The 18,552-nt window shown below is 37.0% G+C and overlaps 1 protein-coding gene across 4 annotated transcripts in view; it reads right to left on the bottom strand.

Moving 5' to 3' along the window:
• The window catches only part of DMTF1 (cyclin D binding myb like transcription factor 1), a 55,183-nt gene that overhangs the window by 10,365 nt on the left and 26,266 nt on the right, over nucleotides 1-18,552 (bottom strand). For all 4 annotated transcript variants that reach the window (XM_066353807.1, XM_066353809.1, XM_066353810.1 and 1 more), the window contains 8 exons: nucleotides 17,343-17,457; nucleotides 16,040-16,116; nucleotides 10,094-10,251; nucleotides 8,968-9,000; nucleotides 7,736-7,845; nucleotides 5,660-5,888; nucleotides 1,948-2,099; nucleotides 127-336 (listed from right to left, as the gene is read on the bottom strand). In XM_066353807.1, coding sequence (XP_066209904.1) covers nucleotides 127-336; nucleotides 1,948-2,099; nucleotides 5,660-5,888; nucleotides 7,736-7,845; nucleotides 8,968-9,000; nucleotides 10,094-10,251; nucleotides 16,040-16,116; nucleotides 17,343-17,457 — 1,084 coding nt within the window. The remainder of the gene's footprint in view (nucleotides 1-126; nucleotides 337-1,947; nucleotides 2,100-5,659; nucleotides 5,889-7,735; nucleotides 7,846-8,967; nucleotides 9,001-10,093; nucleotides 10,252-16,039; nucleotides 16,117-17,342; nucleotides 17,458-18,552) is intronic.

Below are 18,552 nucleotides of genomic sequence, written 5' to 3'. Positions count from 1 at the left end.
AGCTCTCCTTTAATTCATCAACTTGGATACATTTCTATCAACATTCCAGAAGACTGAAACGTGTCAGAGCCATTAACCAAGTTATACAGGTCACATAGCAAGGATTCTTGAGGTCCAAACACTTACAGACATGGGTGATCTGGACCGGAATCTGCAAGGCTGTCATGGGGCTTGGAGAGATGGCTGTATTGTCTTCCAAGCGGGCAACTCTGATCTGAACGTGTTGTACACTGGAATTGGAATTACTGTTTGGAACTCCAGATCCTGATTTATTCTCCAAAAGCGTTGGGTTGTTTTTTTGATTCTCATGTAACTGTTTAAGACCTTTTATTAAGACTGAAGGGAGATGGGTAGACAAAAAGAACATTGATTCTCCGACAGATCACCATCTAAGCAGCAAGGGAGGTGGGGGGTAAGGAGGGAAAGTATTTGGAATAAATAATTGTATGCTGGATGTGAAATCTTACCAAAATACTAAAAACATTTTAAAACTACAACCTGTCTGGAAATTTCTGGAAACATTCTCCATCACAACAGATTTAAAAAATTTTAATATTGTTCTCGCCATCTAAGATGCATTAAGAAAAATTAACCATTGTGAGGAATGGAAATAAGACATTTTCTATGTCCTAGGGCTTCTCATTATTTAGGCAGAACACTGGTAATGCTGAATAGCTTATTTTCATTTTTAAATGAACACTGTTAAATGAATAGTGTACCCCCCCTCCCCAGGATGCAAGGGCTCTTGCTGTTTTAGCCACTGACAGAGCATAATCAGTTGGCTCTAAGTCTAACAACTCGAATGGCAACTGATCTTTTCCAAACACCCTGAGTCCTTACACATGAAAGCCAACTACAGATTTGCCCTCCTCCGCTAACCACGATAAACTACACCAGTCTTCCCAGGTGATGCTGTAATCTTGCTGGGTTCATGTTACATTAGTATTCATTCACTTCTGGTTTTATCATCAGATTTATAAATTTATAATGGGGTATTTAATTTTTTTTAAAAACCACATTTTCATCAAGCCAAAGTTTCTTAGCATTTTAGTTTTTCTTTGGAAAAATGGACATTGGAGAACGTCCATTATATTAAGGGAAACAAATTTGATTATCTAAATTAGGCAGCTGCACAGCTTAGTGTCTAAATGCACAGCAGGAAATGAAGTGGGAAGAAGGATGTATGCTATGCCTCACTTTTAAGCAATCTCAACATTTCTATATTTACATAAGAAATCAAATAAAAAATTTAGAGCCTTGTTTTACAAAATTATCACAGAATTCCTCTACATAACAAGATATTTGAAAATACTCAACTCATAAAAGTTGATTAACCTGATTGGGCAGTGGCACATTAGATAGAGCATCGGACTGTGATGCAGAGGACCCAGGTTCGAGACCCCAAGGTCACCAGCTTGAGCACAGGCTCATCTGGTTTGAGCAAAGCTCATCAGCTTGGACCCAAGGTTGCTGGCTCGAGCAAGGGGTTACTCGGTCTACTGAAGCCCCACAGTCAAGGCACATATGAGAAAGCAATCAATGAACAACTAAGGTGTTGCAACGAAAAACTAATGATTGATGCTTCTCATCTCTCTCCGTTCCTGTTTGTCTGTCCCTGTCTATCCCTCTCTCTGACTCTGTCTCTGTTAAAAAAAAAAGTGATTAAACTTCAGTTTTCAGAAATTCAACTTGTACACAATGAAAGTATATATGTAAAATTTAGTTCCTCTTCATGTGAGAACAAGAATGTGTAAATGTGTATATTTATATTTTAGGTGCCTTGAATATTAGAAATCACATCAACTCTTATTTTCCAAAGAAAAAGGGCAGAGGTTTAAGTGAAGATCTATGACTCACATCTCTAGCTGAGACAAAGAACTTCTAACCTCTAACACCTGAATAGTAAATGTGGTTAAGACAAGGGAAGGGCTTATGCAAATACATTACCAGGGAATGAAACATCTTTATGGTTTGCAATTTGCCTTTTGATGGTCCACCATTTACTTCGAAGCCACTGAGGTGAACGGACACTGCTCCATCCCTCTGCTAACAGATCCCAGTTTATGTCATTTTCATCAGCTACATCAAGTTCTGCTATCCTACAGGTTATAAAATAAGCATCTGTTAGATGTTCATTTATGTCTCCATAAGAACCCTCCTACACATGATGGCACTGGTGGTAACAAGAATGGCAGGTTATGTATGTCATTGAGATGCTACTGTTAAGTTGCCTGGGAAAGAATTTTAGAAGTGTAGGCCTGCTTCCAGAGGTAAGGGCTATGAAATATCACCAGCAAGTCTTCTGTTAATGGTACAACCACTGGGATGAATTGTAAATGAACCAGATGCAGCACTGCGGAAGAAGGGGAGTAGCTAAGGGTAAGAATAGAGTAAGAGGCCCTGGCCGGATGGCTCAGTGGTAGAGCGTCGGCCTGGCGTGCGGGGGACCCAGGTTCGATTCCCGGCCAGGGCACATAGGAGAAGCGCCCATTTGCTTCTCCACCCCCCCCCCCCTTCCTCTCTGTTTCTCTCTTCCCCTCCCGCAGCCAAGGCTCCATTGGAGCAAAGATGGCCCAGGTGCTGGGGATGGCTCCTTGGCCTCTGCCCCAGGCGCTAGAGTGGCTCTGGTCGCAGCAGAGCGACGCCCCGGAGGGGCAGAGCATCGCCCCATGGTGGGCAGAGCCTCGCCCCTGGTGGGCGTGCCGGGTGGATCCTGGTCAGGCGCATGCGGGAGTCTGTCTGACTGTCTCGCCCCGTTTCCAGCTTCGGGAAAATACAAAAAAAAAAAAAAAAGAATAGAGTAAGAACAGTTTTAGTTGTATAGTGTTCTGCAATGTTTTATAGTTATTTCCAGGATTTGAGCTTTTCCATTTGTAAAATTAAAAAAAGTTTAGACATGAGCTATTTATGAAGACTAGTTTAAAAAACTATTAAAAACAAACTGACAAGACAAAAATAATACTCCAGCAGCAACCAAAAAAACCTTCCAAAACAAAAACAACTAAATTTGGGGTTTTAATGGTTTGTTTTCTAGCTTTAACTATCATGCTGATTTTGATTTTCAGTAGGGAGCAGCCCCAACGATAAGCTTCTATTTATTCCTTCAGTGTCTCAAATATTTGTTTGCTGGTACTTTTGCCCATTTGAGTTACTGAATCTTAATGGTTAAACCAGTGTTTCGCAAAAGTGTGCACCAGGGCACACTGGCGCGCCCTAGAAGATGTCCAGATGTGCCCTATGGTATTCCAGAGAATATGTGCCTGTTAGGGACCAAAAAACCAACAGGGTTTCTGGAGTTTAGATTTTTGGGGGACAGAGGTGTGGGGAATTGGCTACAGCAGACTGTCTGCCCAACCCCCCCCCCCCCCACTTGCCTGATTAGGTTGCAAAAGGCTGTTAAGCTGTAGTACTGGATTGTTTACACTACTCCCCCCCCCCCTTCCTGGGAAAGACTGGAGGCAAGTTTCTTTTATCCTTTGTTTGGTGTAAAGTTAAGATAATGTGTATGGTGGGGGTTTTCTGCACTTGGTAAAATTCTTGAGTTGCCTTGGAAACATCAAAGATCTCATTGATTTTCTAATGGCCCACTTTGTCCTATAAATAAAGCAAGATGTGGGTTTTGGGCATGCTTTGTTCTTGCCAACAGCAATTACAGGGCCCTCCCACCCGTATTTTCTTAATTCCACACCATTCCCACTCAGGACCCGGAATTACTAGCTGCACTGGTTCACGGCCTGTGCCCAGATATAAAAATAAATATAGGTACTCTATTATACCATTTCAGTACGGAAATACCTCTCTTTTTGTTAACATATCATTATTATATTTATTATTAACACCTCATTATATTATTTTTAGATAAAAACACCCAAATAAAATGGATAGATTTCTCAAAAAGAGGCGTGATATTGAAGAATCTGATTCTGGAAGTGAGCAAAAGTTAAGTGTAAATAAAAAATAGGATTTGAAGGCTGATGGGCAGAATTTAATTTATAGCATTTTCTATCACTTAACACTGAACAATACAATTGGATTAGAAACCCATTCATGGAAGCTTCAAGTGATTTTGGTTTAACCTTAACAGAAGAACTGGCAGGTATATCCACTGATTGTGGATTGATGATTAAACATAAAGAATTGTCTCTTGAAGCTTTTTGGATTTTAATAAAAGAAGACTATGTGGCAATATCTAAAGAAGCTTTGAACATTTTACTACAATTTTCAACATCCTATTTATGTGAATTAGGATTTTCTACCCTCAACACAATTAAGTGTAAAAACAGAGGAATTCTTCAATGTATTGATGAGGAAATGAGAGTTTGCCTTTCAAATATATGCCCAAACATTGAAGAAATTGCTAGGACACATCAGGTTCATGTTTCTCATAAATATAGGAATGAAAAAACACCACATTTGTGCCGGGACCTGCTGAATTTACTAAATCTTACTAAGCATGTATCTATCTATATATATAAAAGGATAAGTTTCTTGTTGATTTTTTATTTTTTAACCCCTCTTTTTAAAAAATTCTAAAAAGCCTAACTCAAAAAATATAACAAAAATGTTTTTTTTTTTCTTTTTGTATTTTTCCGAAGCTGGAAACGGGGAGGCAGTCAAACTGACTCCCGCACGCGCCCGACCGGGATCCACCTGGCATGCCTACCAGGCGGCGATGCTCTGCCCATCTTGGGGTGTCGCTCTGCTGCAATCAGAGCCATTCCAGCGCCTGTGGCAGAAGGCACAGAGCCATCCTCAGTGCCTGGGCAAACTTTGCTCCAATGGAGCCCTGGCTGTGGGAAGGAAAGAGACAGAGAGGAAGGGGAGAGGGAAGGGTGGAGAAGCAGATGGGCGCTTCTCCTGTGTGCCCTGGCCGGGAATTGAACCCAGGACTCCTGCACACCAGGCCGATGCTCTACCACTGAGCCAACCGGCCAGGGCCACAAAAATGTCTTTTAATGTCAGAATAAATGTAATTTTGTTGTATTTATTTCATTTAATTACCATAAAAGCACGCTTGGACTTTATATTTTTTTTCTTTAATATTTGACTTAATTATAACATATTTCTCAGAAATTTGTATATAGTGTACCTACAATTATTTGTAGGATTTTAAATGTGCCCTGACTTCACAAAGTTTGAGAACCACTAGGTTAAACCAACTAATTTAAAAAATAAGCTTGGGAGTATTAAGGTTATTATATGATGTGTCTGAAGTGGAAGAATCTGATCTGGTCCAGTTTGAAGGTGTGGGGTAACTAGTCTGGGCCTCTTCTTGGCAATCCTAGTGCAGTAGCCAAACAGTGAGGGCACTGAGACTGACTATCCCTTTCAACCGCCATGTGGCCCCTAGTCTGCGAGTGAGGCAGGCTGGTGGGACAGTGCAGAAAGCTGCACTGCCACTGCCTGTGCCATACCTGCTCTGTGGGTATACCACGTGTCTCTACGCCTTCACTCTGGTACTTTGCACAAGCAATAAAACCACCAAAAAGGAACGAACACAAAACACACACACATACATGCAAGCTCAATATGAAATACTCAGGATCTTAAACAGTGGCTATGAGAAAGAATGTTTTTCAGTCTTTAGACATCTAATGAAACCAAAATAGGACAACAGCAATTAAGCAACTTTTGTCACAAAGAGATTAGGGACACAAACCTGAGGATGAGATTGATTTCATCTTCCTTGGTCCACTCAGTACCTCCACTCTGTTTCCAGTTCAGGTAGTTGAGCCATTTGGAACGACACTGCTTTTCTGAGCGTGTACCCACTCGTTCTGCCACAGCTGCCCAAGACACACCTTGTGTGACGATGTCACCTGGCTCAGTGCTTGTCAATTCATGAACCACCTCTGCAAGTCTCTTTTCTTCTTCTTCTGTCCACTTTCCTGAAAGAAGGAAATTATCCAGAATACTACTGCTACCTTCTCTCTCTCCCTTTTTTTTGGAAATCAGACTCAGCCCTATATTTCCAAAGACCACTGGGAAGTAGGCAGTAGTACTGAAAGTATTTCTGAACGACCCTTAGATGGAAAACTACATTTAATATCTACTAAGACAGTTGCAAGTTACTAATCCAGTCAGGTTTTTAGTACAAAAGAAAACAGAATCCTAACAGAAAACATGAACTGATTCTTTAAGAAAAACTATCCAAAACAAAACTGTAAGTCCTATGTGGGAAAAGCTTCATTGGCTTGATGGGCACAGAAACTCATTCTTTTATTTGCTCACCGAAGCTTCCCTGTTCTGCAGAAGTGGTGTAGGCTCTACAGAGACCTTTACTTATAGGAATGAAAGGACAGAGGCAAGTGGAATAACACATATGGCCTCCCACCCATTTTGGTAAAAATAAACACAGGTTTATACTGTCTCATTTCCCTACTGTCCCAACTCCAAGCTAATGTGATAAAATATAAGTCTGAGACTGGTATTCATGCATATTTTTATTCCAGGTTTTTCTGACCTCATAAACCCACTAATAACATGTAATGTTTTGCTTGGTCTTTTCTTAAGGAGCTTGAGTAGAAAAACAAACGAAAGAACTTCTGTTTTCATTTTGTTACTAGTAACTAAAAATTTCCAGAAAAATTCAAAAAGGTTATGTGCTCAATTCAAGGATTTGTTTCATCAACAAATACTCATTGCCTGCCTATTATGGGCTAGGAACAGTCTGGATACCCTGGGTTCAAGACAATGTCCTAATCCCCAATTATAGTATTGCGGGAAAGGAGGAGGGAGAACCCAGACTGCTGTCTCATGGTATGTATGATACCAAACAGAACTCCTGGTCAGAAAATATACATAGAAACACAGAAAGGGAACATGCAGAGCAATCCCTCAGGTTGGCAGTCAAGGAATGGCACAGTGTGTGTCCAAATTATGCGAACAAAGGGGGTTCTGTACTCACAGCAGCTTACATGATCCTCTGGGGTCCATTCTAAATCTAAAACTCCCATTCCTGCTTCATTCATTTAGTTGTCATTCACCAGAGAATGAGAGTTGGTGGGATTTTATGTCTTTACTGCCTTGCAGGTAATAGTGCTGGTGGAGTGGTTAAGCAGGAAACATTACTGATTCCACTTTAGCAGGTTAGGGGGAGGAAAGAATATATATTTCCTGGAAGCTCGGGCTTAACTTGAGAACTATTTTTCTTATTACAAGACTGATCAGACTGTGGATCCTTCAGAGAACATTAGGGCTAAAAGGAAACCATGACACCACTTATTCTAACCTCTTCATTTTACAGAGGAAACTGAGGCTCAAAAGTTTTTTCTAAGAAAAATTTACTTTGAATTTAAAATAAGCAAAATACATACAAACCACTGGAACACAGCTCCTGGAACTAATATTTTTCATAAACTGAGTTGGTAAGCTATTGTTAACAAAAATTTAATAGCTTAAATTAAAACTACTTCCTATAATATATGCCGTAAAAATACCTGTATATAATTCTTAAAAATAAGTACTTTCTCAACTGGAGAAGTTTTGGATTGCTATACAAAAAGGAAACATGCTAGACCTAAAACCTATGATACTGAGATGCTATGTCTCTCTGAACAATGTCACTTTTACACAAAAGCACAAAAATAATTAGTTGGCTCTATTAAGCTTGAAGAAAAAGGAGACTAGAAAATAAAATCTGAACTCAAGTATATGACAAATTTCTTTCCAGACAGAAGAGAAAGCAGCATCTCAAATGCGGCTAGAAAGCCCCCACCAGCAGCACTCACAGTACCTGTGTTGCAAGTGTCCTTCATCAGTCGGCACCGATCTTTGACAGAAGACGCACTTCTTCCTAGCGCCGCCCCTATTGTTGCCCAGTCATTGCCATGCTTTATCCGGAGCCTAAAACAAGAGTCTGCCAATCAGCATTTGGTTCAACTGTTTTCTCCCTTTTAATTTCATCATTTATTCTTCATTCTTCTTCTTCCCATTTGACTGGTTTGGAAGTTGTGGGCAGCAATACTGAGAGCCAAAGTTTGAAAGAGTGGCCTTTTTTGGGGGTCCACAGTTGTCTGTGGGTGAAAAAAAAACAGGCAGCAATTGCCTTTTTCCTGGGTCAGAGAAGAAATAAGTAACTTGGATACGTGTTCAAAAAGACCAAATTTCCCCTCAGGTTATTGACACAATCTCCCAGGCAATCCCCAGACTGTTCCCTTTTTTTTTCCCTTTTTTAAAATATTTTATTTATTGATTTTTTTTTAGAGAAGGGGGAGAGAGAGAAAGAGAGAGAGAGAGAGAGAGAGAGAGAGAGAGAAAGGGGAGGAGCAGGAAGCACCAACTCCCATATGTGCCTTGACCAGGCAAGCCCAGGGTTTCGAACCGGCAACCTCAGTGTTCCAGGTCGACGCTTTATCCCACTGCGCCACCACAGGTCAGGCAGACTGTTCCCTTTTGATACTCCTACCAAGCTCTTCTAAGGTATCTGAAAAAGTTTAAGTCCTTATCATAAACAGGACCAACCTTCAGTTTTTTTTCATAATCCATATAATACATTAATCCATACTTTATGGTCCTAACTCAATGAAGCAAAATTATGTTTCCTGTGAAATAGCCTTTATAAGGTAGTGATCAAGTGAAACAGCCCAGACATTAAGTGAAGCACTGTTAAGTCACATTCTAAACTACACAATATAGCACAGCCTTGGTTTTTGGTCCCAGTGTATATATGTGAGTTCCCTAGCTTTAGACTTCAAGTCACCAAGACTGGCCATCTATAACCCTTGCAGTGATCTAAGGATGCATTTCATTTGGTAACTGACAACAGGAGGAGACAATTTATAGGCAAGGCTTCTTTGTGCAGGTATAGATCTAAGTTCCTTTTATTTCAATCATGCTTAACAATTAAATTAGACCAGTCTACCAAAAATCTCTTAACATTTCAAAAGTAAAACTTTTAAACACAAGACATAAAATAATAATAAAACCCAACTATCAGAATTAATGAATAAAAAATTTTAAACTTACTCCTTGAGCTTTTCAATTTCTTCAGGTGTATATCTAGAAATATAAAGAAATTTTAAAAATCAATTAAAATAATGCTAAAAACTTTAATAAAAATCAGAATTTCACTTAAGGAGTCAAATGCTAAGTCACGCTATTAGCATATTGATAATATTTCCAAAGTAACAAATTTTCAAAGTAGAATAAAAATTAATACTTCTGCTTTCTTTTAAAAAAATAACAAATACTTTCAACTATAATAAAAGTGAGCATTTTACAATTTTCTTTAGAAAATTCAACATTTAAAACATATTTGCTCCTATGCTGCCTAACTCTTCCTTGACAAGTTTGGTTCGGGAACTCTGATATCATAGCTATTCTGAAAGACTTACTGATGACACTGTAAACCAGAGCTAGAAAGAAAAGCATGGTAAATTCTCACAAGGCACTAAACATTCTGAAATCCTCTCCATTTCCCCTGCCCATGAATGGATATCTGACATACTCTAGCTCCAATATAAAAACTTTTTTTTAAAAGGGGGCAAGTATGCAATACAGTCAATGCAATGCTCTTTTTAAAAACCTATCTAGTAAGCCATACTACTACCTAAAATTTCCAAAGAGAAAAAAAAGAAATGTCAAAACACCATATAATCATTGCATTGAAAATTTGACACTTTCCCATGTTACCTATAATAGGAATTCATGCATTGTATCAGAAAAGTTATTTAAAAAGAGTCACTGAGCTAGGAAATGCTATACTATAAAAATGAATAGCAAAAAATGTTACCAATGAATTTATAGAGTTCTTTTCAAACTTCCTAAATCTTTATTCCTGTAGTTTTTATAATGTTACTACAAAGCAGACTTTGTTACTACAAAGCAGACTTTGAGGTATTAAGTCAGCTAAGTCTTAAATCAAACCTATAAGGTGATTTAGATTCTAATTTCTAAAAGAGGCCTCAATTTTAATGAGGTTTCACCATATTCATAACACGGACCTGGAGAAACATATCCCAATAGTAATTCATAGTATAGCGCTGTCTCCAATTAAGGCTGTGATTATACTCTATTTATGGGGGGGGGGGGGGAGTTACTTAAATATTTCCCCTAATTACATGAAATCATGCAGCATTACAAGTTTTCATACTTTCCCACATGGTTTCTGTCATCATACATGCGAAGGACTCTTCTATAAACTGCAAACAAAGGCCGGTTCAGACCCCATGCTATAGTCCTGTAGAAATCTTTTCTTTCGTCTTTTGACATCTCAAAGATGATTTCTGTAGCATCTTTTATTCCGCGTGCCTAAATGGGTTACATTTCTTTGATTTAGGGATTTCTGATAAAATGCACATGGATATACTATACTTTTTATAGATTTTTAAAAAAGATCATCAATGGCATTTTGAAGACGATGTATTGCTAATTCATTAGTAAAGTTTAAATTTCAAATGTTGCAGCAAGATAATAGTGGTACTTAATGTTTCCAAAAATAAATTGTATAAAATTCAATAAAGTCAAGTTCTGTCAACCTCCTTTAAAATGATAAAAAAATTAAGATCTAAAGAAAGTAGAAGGAAGAAAATCATAAGAACAAAATTAACAGAATCAAGAACCAAATAAAAAAATAGGATGGTTAATAAGCAATGCTAAAAATTGGTTCTTAGAAAAGATTGACTGAGACTAATAAAATATAAAAAGGTAAACATGGCAAAAGTAGGGAAAAAAAAGACAAAACACTATTAGAAACGAAAAGTGGGCCTATAGAGTTTAGACAATTGAACATTATGAAAATTTTATGACAATAAATTTGAAAGTTTACATAAAATAAATTCCTAGAAAAAGTCAACTTACCAAAACTGATTCAGGAAAAAGGGAAAATATCTAATAAGCACAGACCATCAAGAAAATTCAATCAGTAATCAAACTATAATGAAATAATAAAAACCCCAGACCCAGATAAATTTATAGGTAAACCCTATCAAATAAATAAGAGAAAGATAATTCTATTTTAAATAATTTTAACTATTTTAAACTATTCTGGAGTAAGGAATAAATAGAGGGCGGGGCCTCTTCTCCATTCATTAGGCCAGCATAGCTTTAATAACAAAAGCAGACAAGATGGTTTCAGAAAATAATTTTCAGGCCAACCCCATTCATTAACAAATACCTCCCCACCAATCCTTAAAACAGTTTAGCATGCTAAACCCAGCAGTGTATAAAGAGGTTAATAATCAATGCACAAAATGAACTCGTTCTAGGAATATAAGTTTGTGTTAATTTCAGAAAAAAAATAATTAGTGTAATCAGTCACATGAGTAGATTTATGAAAAAGAACATAAAATTTCAGTAAGTGTGGACAGAGCAGTCATAAAATTCAATATTCATGTAGGATAACACTCCTAGAAAGTTAGGACTTGCTGACAGCCTTATAAAAGAAAAATTCATGAGTATGAAGACCGAAAAAGAAAAGTCATTGCTAATGTTATATATATATATATATATATATATATATATATATATATATATATATATAAAATCTTTACAAATTCTCATTAACAATAAGCATCAAAATGAAAAGAATTAAGACTGAATCTTACTATTAAAGTTAATGGATGTCCTTTATGAGGAAAAACATAAAAGTATAGAAGACGATAAAGAGGAACTAACTCAAATGGAGAGCTATACAATGTTTTTCAATAGGAAGATAAAATATAGTAAAGATGTTAATTCCCCTGAAATTGATGCACAGATTCAATGCAGTCCCAATAAAAATTCCAAAAGCTTTCCATTCTCTGCAAACTGATTTTACGTTTATCATGGAAAAGTAAAGGGCCAAAAACACTCATGAAAAGACTTGCCCCATCAGATACTGGCACTTTTGAAGATAGTGCTATATACCAATAGAACCTGGGAACAAATTAGAAAACCTAGAAACAAATCTATAGAAGCTTGTCTCGGGACAGAATAGACATTGGAAATGAGGAAAAAACATTCTACAATGATGCTGGGACAATTGTCATCCATAACATAATAACACTGAAACTCTTATCTCACATTAATAGGAGGAAGAAAATCATAGTGAAAGGCAAAACTCTAAAACTTGTATAAAATATGAGAATATCTTCATGCCTTTGAGACAGGGGAGGCTTTCTTAAACAGTATGCAAAATATAAAAGTAGAAAGACCATAATTTTGACACTGAAATGAAAAATCTTTTTCATCAAATGACACCTCAAGAGACAGAAAAGACATGCCACTAAACTGGACAAGATACTTGCAACACAATCAAAAAACATTAGTATCTGGCATACATTAAGTATATCTAGAAAAAAAACCCCATTGAAAAATTGTTGAAAGATAAAAAGGAATTTCAAAGAGCCCTGGCTGGTTGGCTCAGTGGTAGAGCGGTGGCCTGGCATGCGGGGGACCCGGGTTCGATTCCCGGCCAGGGCACATAGGAGAAGCGCCCATTTGCTTCTCCACCCCCCCCCCCTCCTTCCTCTCCGTCTCTCTCTTCCCCTCCCGCAGCCGAGGCTCCATTGGAGCAAAGATGGCCCGGGCGCTGGGGATGGCTCTTGGCCTCTGCCCCAGGCGCTAGAGTGGCTCTGGTCGCGGCAAAGCGATGCCCCGGAGGGGCAGAGCATCGCCCCCTGGTGGGCAGAGCGTCGCCCCTGGTGGGCGTGCCGGGTGGATCCCGGTCGGGCGCATGCGGGAGTCTGTCTGTCTCTCCCCGTTTCCAGCTTCAGAAAAATACAAAAATACAAAAAAAAAAAAAAAAAAAAAAAGGAATTTCAAAGAGGAAACACAAATGTCCAATCAGCATATAAAAATAAGTAATCAGAAAAATGCAAATTTATGCCATAATAAAATACCATCCACATCCACCAAATTTGTACAAATAGCAAAAAAGCAAAAAAGAACCCACTGAGGAACTGGGTGAAAACGATGAAGGGATTAAGAAGTACAAATTGGTTGTCACAAAAGTCATGGGAATGTGAATCAAAGCATAAGGAACAGTCAATAATATTGTATTAATTAACTGTGTATGGTGGTGTTAGGTGGGTACCGGAAATACTGGGGGGAGTGGGTGGGCACTTTGTGAAGTGTATGATGACAGCTGTACACCTGAAACTAATACAAAAAAAAAATACTGAATGGAAAAATGTAATAAAAAAAATTTAAAAACCAAAACAAAAATCCAAATGACCTTAACTATGAATGGGTAACGTATTACTACGTATTTTACACAATACAGCTAAAGAAATCAACAGGGAATCTATTTATATAAAGTTCAAAAACAGGTAAAATTACACTGATATATGACACATTATATATACTCTACAATGTATAAAATCTCTAACAACCTAGCAGCAAAACGTTTCTAAATGTTAGAATCTTTTCCTAAAATTATTGTTTATGCAGTTTCAATTCTGTAAGTGATTAAACCTAAATATTTACTAAGCACCTACCAATATGCAAGACACTGTGTTGCAAGATAACATTACCGTGAAATACTCCTCTGCTTTTTTTCGTTTGTTTTTACTTTTGACAGTTACTTTCATTTATCCTTTTACCCAAAATATGGAATATATGACATCTAACTAACTGGCTTAAAAATGACTCCTCAACAGTTTTAGAAAAAAGCACCACATAATAAAAACCATGGTCAAAAATAAAAATCAAATAAATGATCTTTTTCTACAACTAGTCCATCTTTTTAGACATTTTCTAGTTCTGCCAACCCTATCATTAGTCTCCCAATCCTCAAATGAAAACTCTTTTCAGTTATTCATGTTTCAGTGTCTTTCTACCCCTACATCCAGTCATCAGGCTTCCTCAGAGATTACTTGTTTATCTGCCCTTCCCCTGCCAATTCCCTTTCTTACCACTGTGGTTTAAAAGTCCTCACACACTTGTTTCTCTTCAGATCATACACATTTTTTGCTTTTTAAAAGTCCTTACTCCCTTTACCTGGTCAACTGAAATAGTCATCTAAGAATCTCAAATTTTAGTCACTTTCCTTCCCTTTAATCATAAAGTTGGAAGGCTCCTTGAACATCATCTACTACAGTCCTCTAGAAAAGCCAGCTGCTTAAATTCCCAAAGTTCAATGTTCTTACCACTCATTACTGTCTCACCTAAACCCATGCATTTTTTCCTCAGTCTTACCTAAAGTGTATGTGACCAGTGGCCAACTTAACACACTTCTGGACACATTTTTAATAGTCACTGCATTTCTTTTTCTCTTGTAACAATTAGTTTTGTTTTTTTTTAATTTTTCTTAAGTGAGAAGCAGGGAGGCAGAGAGATAAGACTCCCGCATGCGGCCGACCGGGATCCACTCAGCAAGCCCTCTCTGGGGTGATGCTCTGCCCATTGGGGACTGTTGCTCCGTTGCTCATCAACCAAGCTATCTTAGTGCCTGAGGTGAGGCAATGGAGCCGTTCTCAGTGCATGGGGCTTACTTGCTCCAACCAAGCCACGGCTACAGGAGGGGAAGAGAGACAGAGAGAGAGCAGGGAGAAGGAGAGAGGTGGAGAGGTGGAGAAGCAGATGGTCACTTCTCTGGTGTGCCCTGACTGGGAATCAAACCCGGGACTTCCACACACCAGGCCAACGTTTTATCACTGAGCCAACTGGCCAGGGCCACAATTAGTTTGATGGTGAAGATCTTTATTTATTAAGAAAGAATTAAAGTTTTTAACTCTTTATAGTTTACAAAGCTTAGCTGGGGAAGGATGCAGGTTAAAATTAAGCAAAGAATGTGGACATTTTAGGCAGCAACCTATTTAAACCAACTAAGTATCAAACAACAGAAAAATGATTAAATAAATACTATACACCTCCCATTCCCAAACAATGTTAATGGTCTACCTTCCAAACACATACCATTCCATACTATTTGAATCTAACTTATCTTTGGGGACTGTCAGCAAGGTTCTAGAGAAGATATCCCTGAAAAAAGCATAGATTTACCTGATGATCCCTAACTTAATTAAGGTACCAGTCTTTCTCATTTCCTATAGGGCAGAGTTCTAATTCTTCAGTCTGGACTTCAAAGCTCAGTTTCCAGAGGGTAATCTTGGTTCAAGTTAAAGGAGTTAATTTAATGTGGTCTGGGTTTAATCTTTGATTTCTTGGTTCTCAGCATTTACTCATATTGTTAACCTCCAGCCATATTTTAGCCTAAGTTCTACCCCCTTTTTTAAAGACTCAGCTTACATTCTTTCTCTTCTAAATATTTTCCACAGCTGTCCTAACCCTGTGAATACTCTTCCTCCTCTGATCTCATGCAGAATTTACAATATGTATCAATCACATACTAAGCCCTGTATCATTCTTAACCTATTTCAACATTCCCAAATGGACTGCTGGATTTTCAAAATCAAACACTATATGCTTTTCAAAATCAAAAACTATCTTCAGAGCCTCAAAAATTCTGTGTTCAACAGACATTTAAACAAAGAAGATGACTAACAGAAGCCTAAATATAAAAATGATTAAACTTTTGATTTCTTTTTAAAAAGGGAAGGACGATACGATGTCATAAAGATGAGTATCTTAGGCTTTAGACCAGTGGTTCTCAACCTGTGGGTCGCGACCCTGGTGGGGTCGCCTAAAGCCATCAGAAAATACATAATGCATATCAGGTATTTACATTCCGAATCATAACTGTAGCAAAATTACAGTTATGAAGTAGCCACCAAAATTATTTTTTGGTTTGGGGTCACCGCAACATGAGGAACTGTATTGCGGGGTCACGGCATTAGAAAGGTTGAGAACCACTGCTTTAGACAATATAAACTTACACTCTAATTTACATGCTACTTTAAAAGACAGGGCTTTAAGATTCTCAGTGGCTACTAAGATTTTGTCTAAACTTCAGGGTGGTTAAGCAATAAAGCTATTCAAAATTTGTGTAAAAATATATATACTATAATGATACATCTTAGCATTGTTAAGTTACGTTAGCCAGTCATTCATTACAAAATTACTGAAAAGCTCCTGAGTATACATAATAGGCTGACTTGATATTTTTATAATTGGCAGTGGATAAATTAGTGAAACAAAAAAATATGTCATAAGATACCTTCAGATAGCGTTCAATATTGTTCATCAAAATATCAATTTCTTCCTTGGACCACATCCCCTGCTTCCACTTATGTCCTTTAAAAGAAAACAAATAATATTATAGAAAATATTACTCCTTGAGAGGAATAAGTACTAAAGATTTGCTTTCTGATTAAATGTTATCTATGAGAACAAAATATAGCTAATTTAATTTCTCATTCACCTGAAAGAGCCCTAGGTTAAGTTGCTTTTGAAACCTTTGGACTTTAAGAATGCATTTGATCCTACTAAATAAAGACAAGGTAAGTAAAAGATTAAAAAATGTTAATTCCCCTCAGTTACTTCTCTCACCCTTTCAGCAGTACAGAACAGTTAAAAAGACTTGTAAGTATTAGAAAAGCCCAACTATGTTAAAAAAGTTTCTGAAAAATTTCTCCATTGAAAAATAAATTTTATGAGCAAAACAACATACAGAAAAAATCCTAGGACAAGGTAAACATAGTATACTGGATACCAAGTTAATAATATATTCTAAATGAGTATTTACAGTGGTTAAGAACAATCTATTTACTTGCTTTCTTTCCTTACTTCACAGTGGCATGTTCACAACTCCCACTTTCTGGTAGCAACTTCCTAGCAATCTTTATGAGCATAACAACACTATAAACACCATGTGACAATAAGCTGCTAAACTGCTTATACCAAAGAAAGTAGATCTTTGAAAATGCTTGACTGCCTACTCCTGTAAGCAGTAATCGCCCACTGTCTTTTTAATGTCACCACTATCCATTTGTTCAAAAAATTAACAGGAAAAAATATAAATATCAGAAAAAGGATCAATTATTAAAAAACAAATGTTTGTTTCACTGTCTCATTCAGAGTCATTTAGAGCCAAATTTAATTCAATTAGAAATCAGTCAGTCAGAAAAAGCTAAGAACCATATAATTTCACAAATATGTGGGATATAAAACTGAAACTCATAGACACAGACAACAGTATGATGGTTACCAGAGGGAAAGGGGTCAGGGGTACAGTAAAGGAAAAGAGGGCCAAATATATGGTGATGAACGATGATTTGTGGGTGGTAGGCACACAATGCAATATATAGATTACATAGCATAGAAATGTACACTTTAAAGTAAACCTACATGATCTTATTAACCAATGTCACCCCAGTAAGTTTAATAAAAAAATAAAGAAAAAAGCTCAATTGCTGTAACTACTTAATCACAATTATGAAAGTCCAACTCAGAATCCTAATAACTATAAGCTCTTTTTATCTCCATTTCTTGCTTCAGACAACAAAATTCACAGTATTTACCTTTGTTAGTCAGAGAATCCTTATCTTCTTTAGTTGTAAACCATGCTTGGCTTACTGCAGAAACTTCCTCATTACCCAATGGAGATATTTCATCTAGTTGTTCATTCTGTAAAATCTTGAAAAAGTACAAATACACATTTGTATATTTATATATATAAAATGAGCTCCTACATACAACAAAATAGAAATGCTGGGGTTGAGTGTTATGATTATTAATATCCTAACAGGCAGTTTGCTGTCTAAATATATCATTATTATAATGTAATCTCTTGTTAAATTTAAACAATAGGCTAAATCAAAAGACATTATTGCAAAATCATGGTCTGCTTACTGTTTACTGACAATTTTGTTTCAGACAATTTCTAGAGCTCACTCCTACAGTTATTAATGTACCTTCTTCTCAAAGAATTATATGGAACTACTTTTAATTATTATTGCACCAAAAGTAGTCTTTACTGAGGAATGTGTAGTTTAAAAATAGGTTTTATAGAGACAATTCATATACCATAAAATTCATCCTTTAAGGGAAACAATTCAGTGGCTTTCAGTATATTTATGCAATTATCACTGGGTACATTTTTAATTATGTACATACCTAATCTAGCAAATTTTGTAGGAACAAAGCTGCTTTTAAGAGTTGGCCTTGAGCTAAAGAGAGCTCTAGTATAAGCAAGGACAAGGTGACAAAGGTGCTGCCAGGTGAAGTATGAGACTCTCACAGGCAGACCAGGATCAGGGGAGCTGCATGCCTGGTGAGAACTCCTCCAGCGTGGTCTCAGGACGGGATGAACACCAGCGGGGCGTAAGTCCTAACAGACTGGACTAGTTCTTGAATAAGCAAAAAATTAATCTCTAACTTAAAGAGGAAATGAAACCCATCTTACTTGGAAAGACAGATACTATCATTGAACCACCAAAGCACAATAAGGGGAAAAGCCAAACTTTCATTGTCACCTACTTTATTTTTATGTCTGTCTTGTGGTAATGAATATATCATATTCATAAAAGCAGTTTTTTTAAAAATTCTAGAAATCACTGAACAAATATGAAATGTTTTATTACTGTATTTATGTATCATACATTTTAAAAATTCTTTCTTTTAAACACCAAGAAGCCTTTATAAAGCTTAGAATTGAGATAGATGTTGTCTAAGGCCTCTTATATTCTATAAATCTCATTTATTAATCAGTTGGTTAAAAAGATAAAATTA

The sequence above is a fragment of the Saccopteryx leptura genome, chromosome 12 (genome assembly GCF_036850995.1).
Source record: "Saccopteryx leptura isolate mSacLep1 chromosome 12, mSacLep1_pri_phased_curated, whole genome shotgun sequence".
NCBI classification, from domain to species: Eukaryota; Metazoa; Chordata; class Mammalia; order Chiroptera; family Emballonuridae; genus Saccopteryx; species Saccopteryx leptura.
Note: the sequence above shows the minus strand (reverse complement) of the source record. Positions and strands in the feature narration are given on the sequence as shown.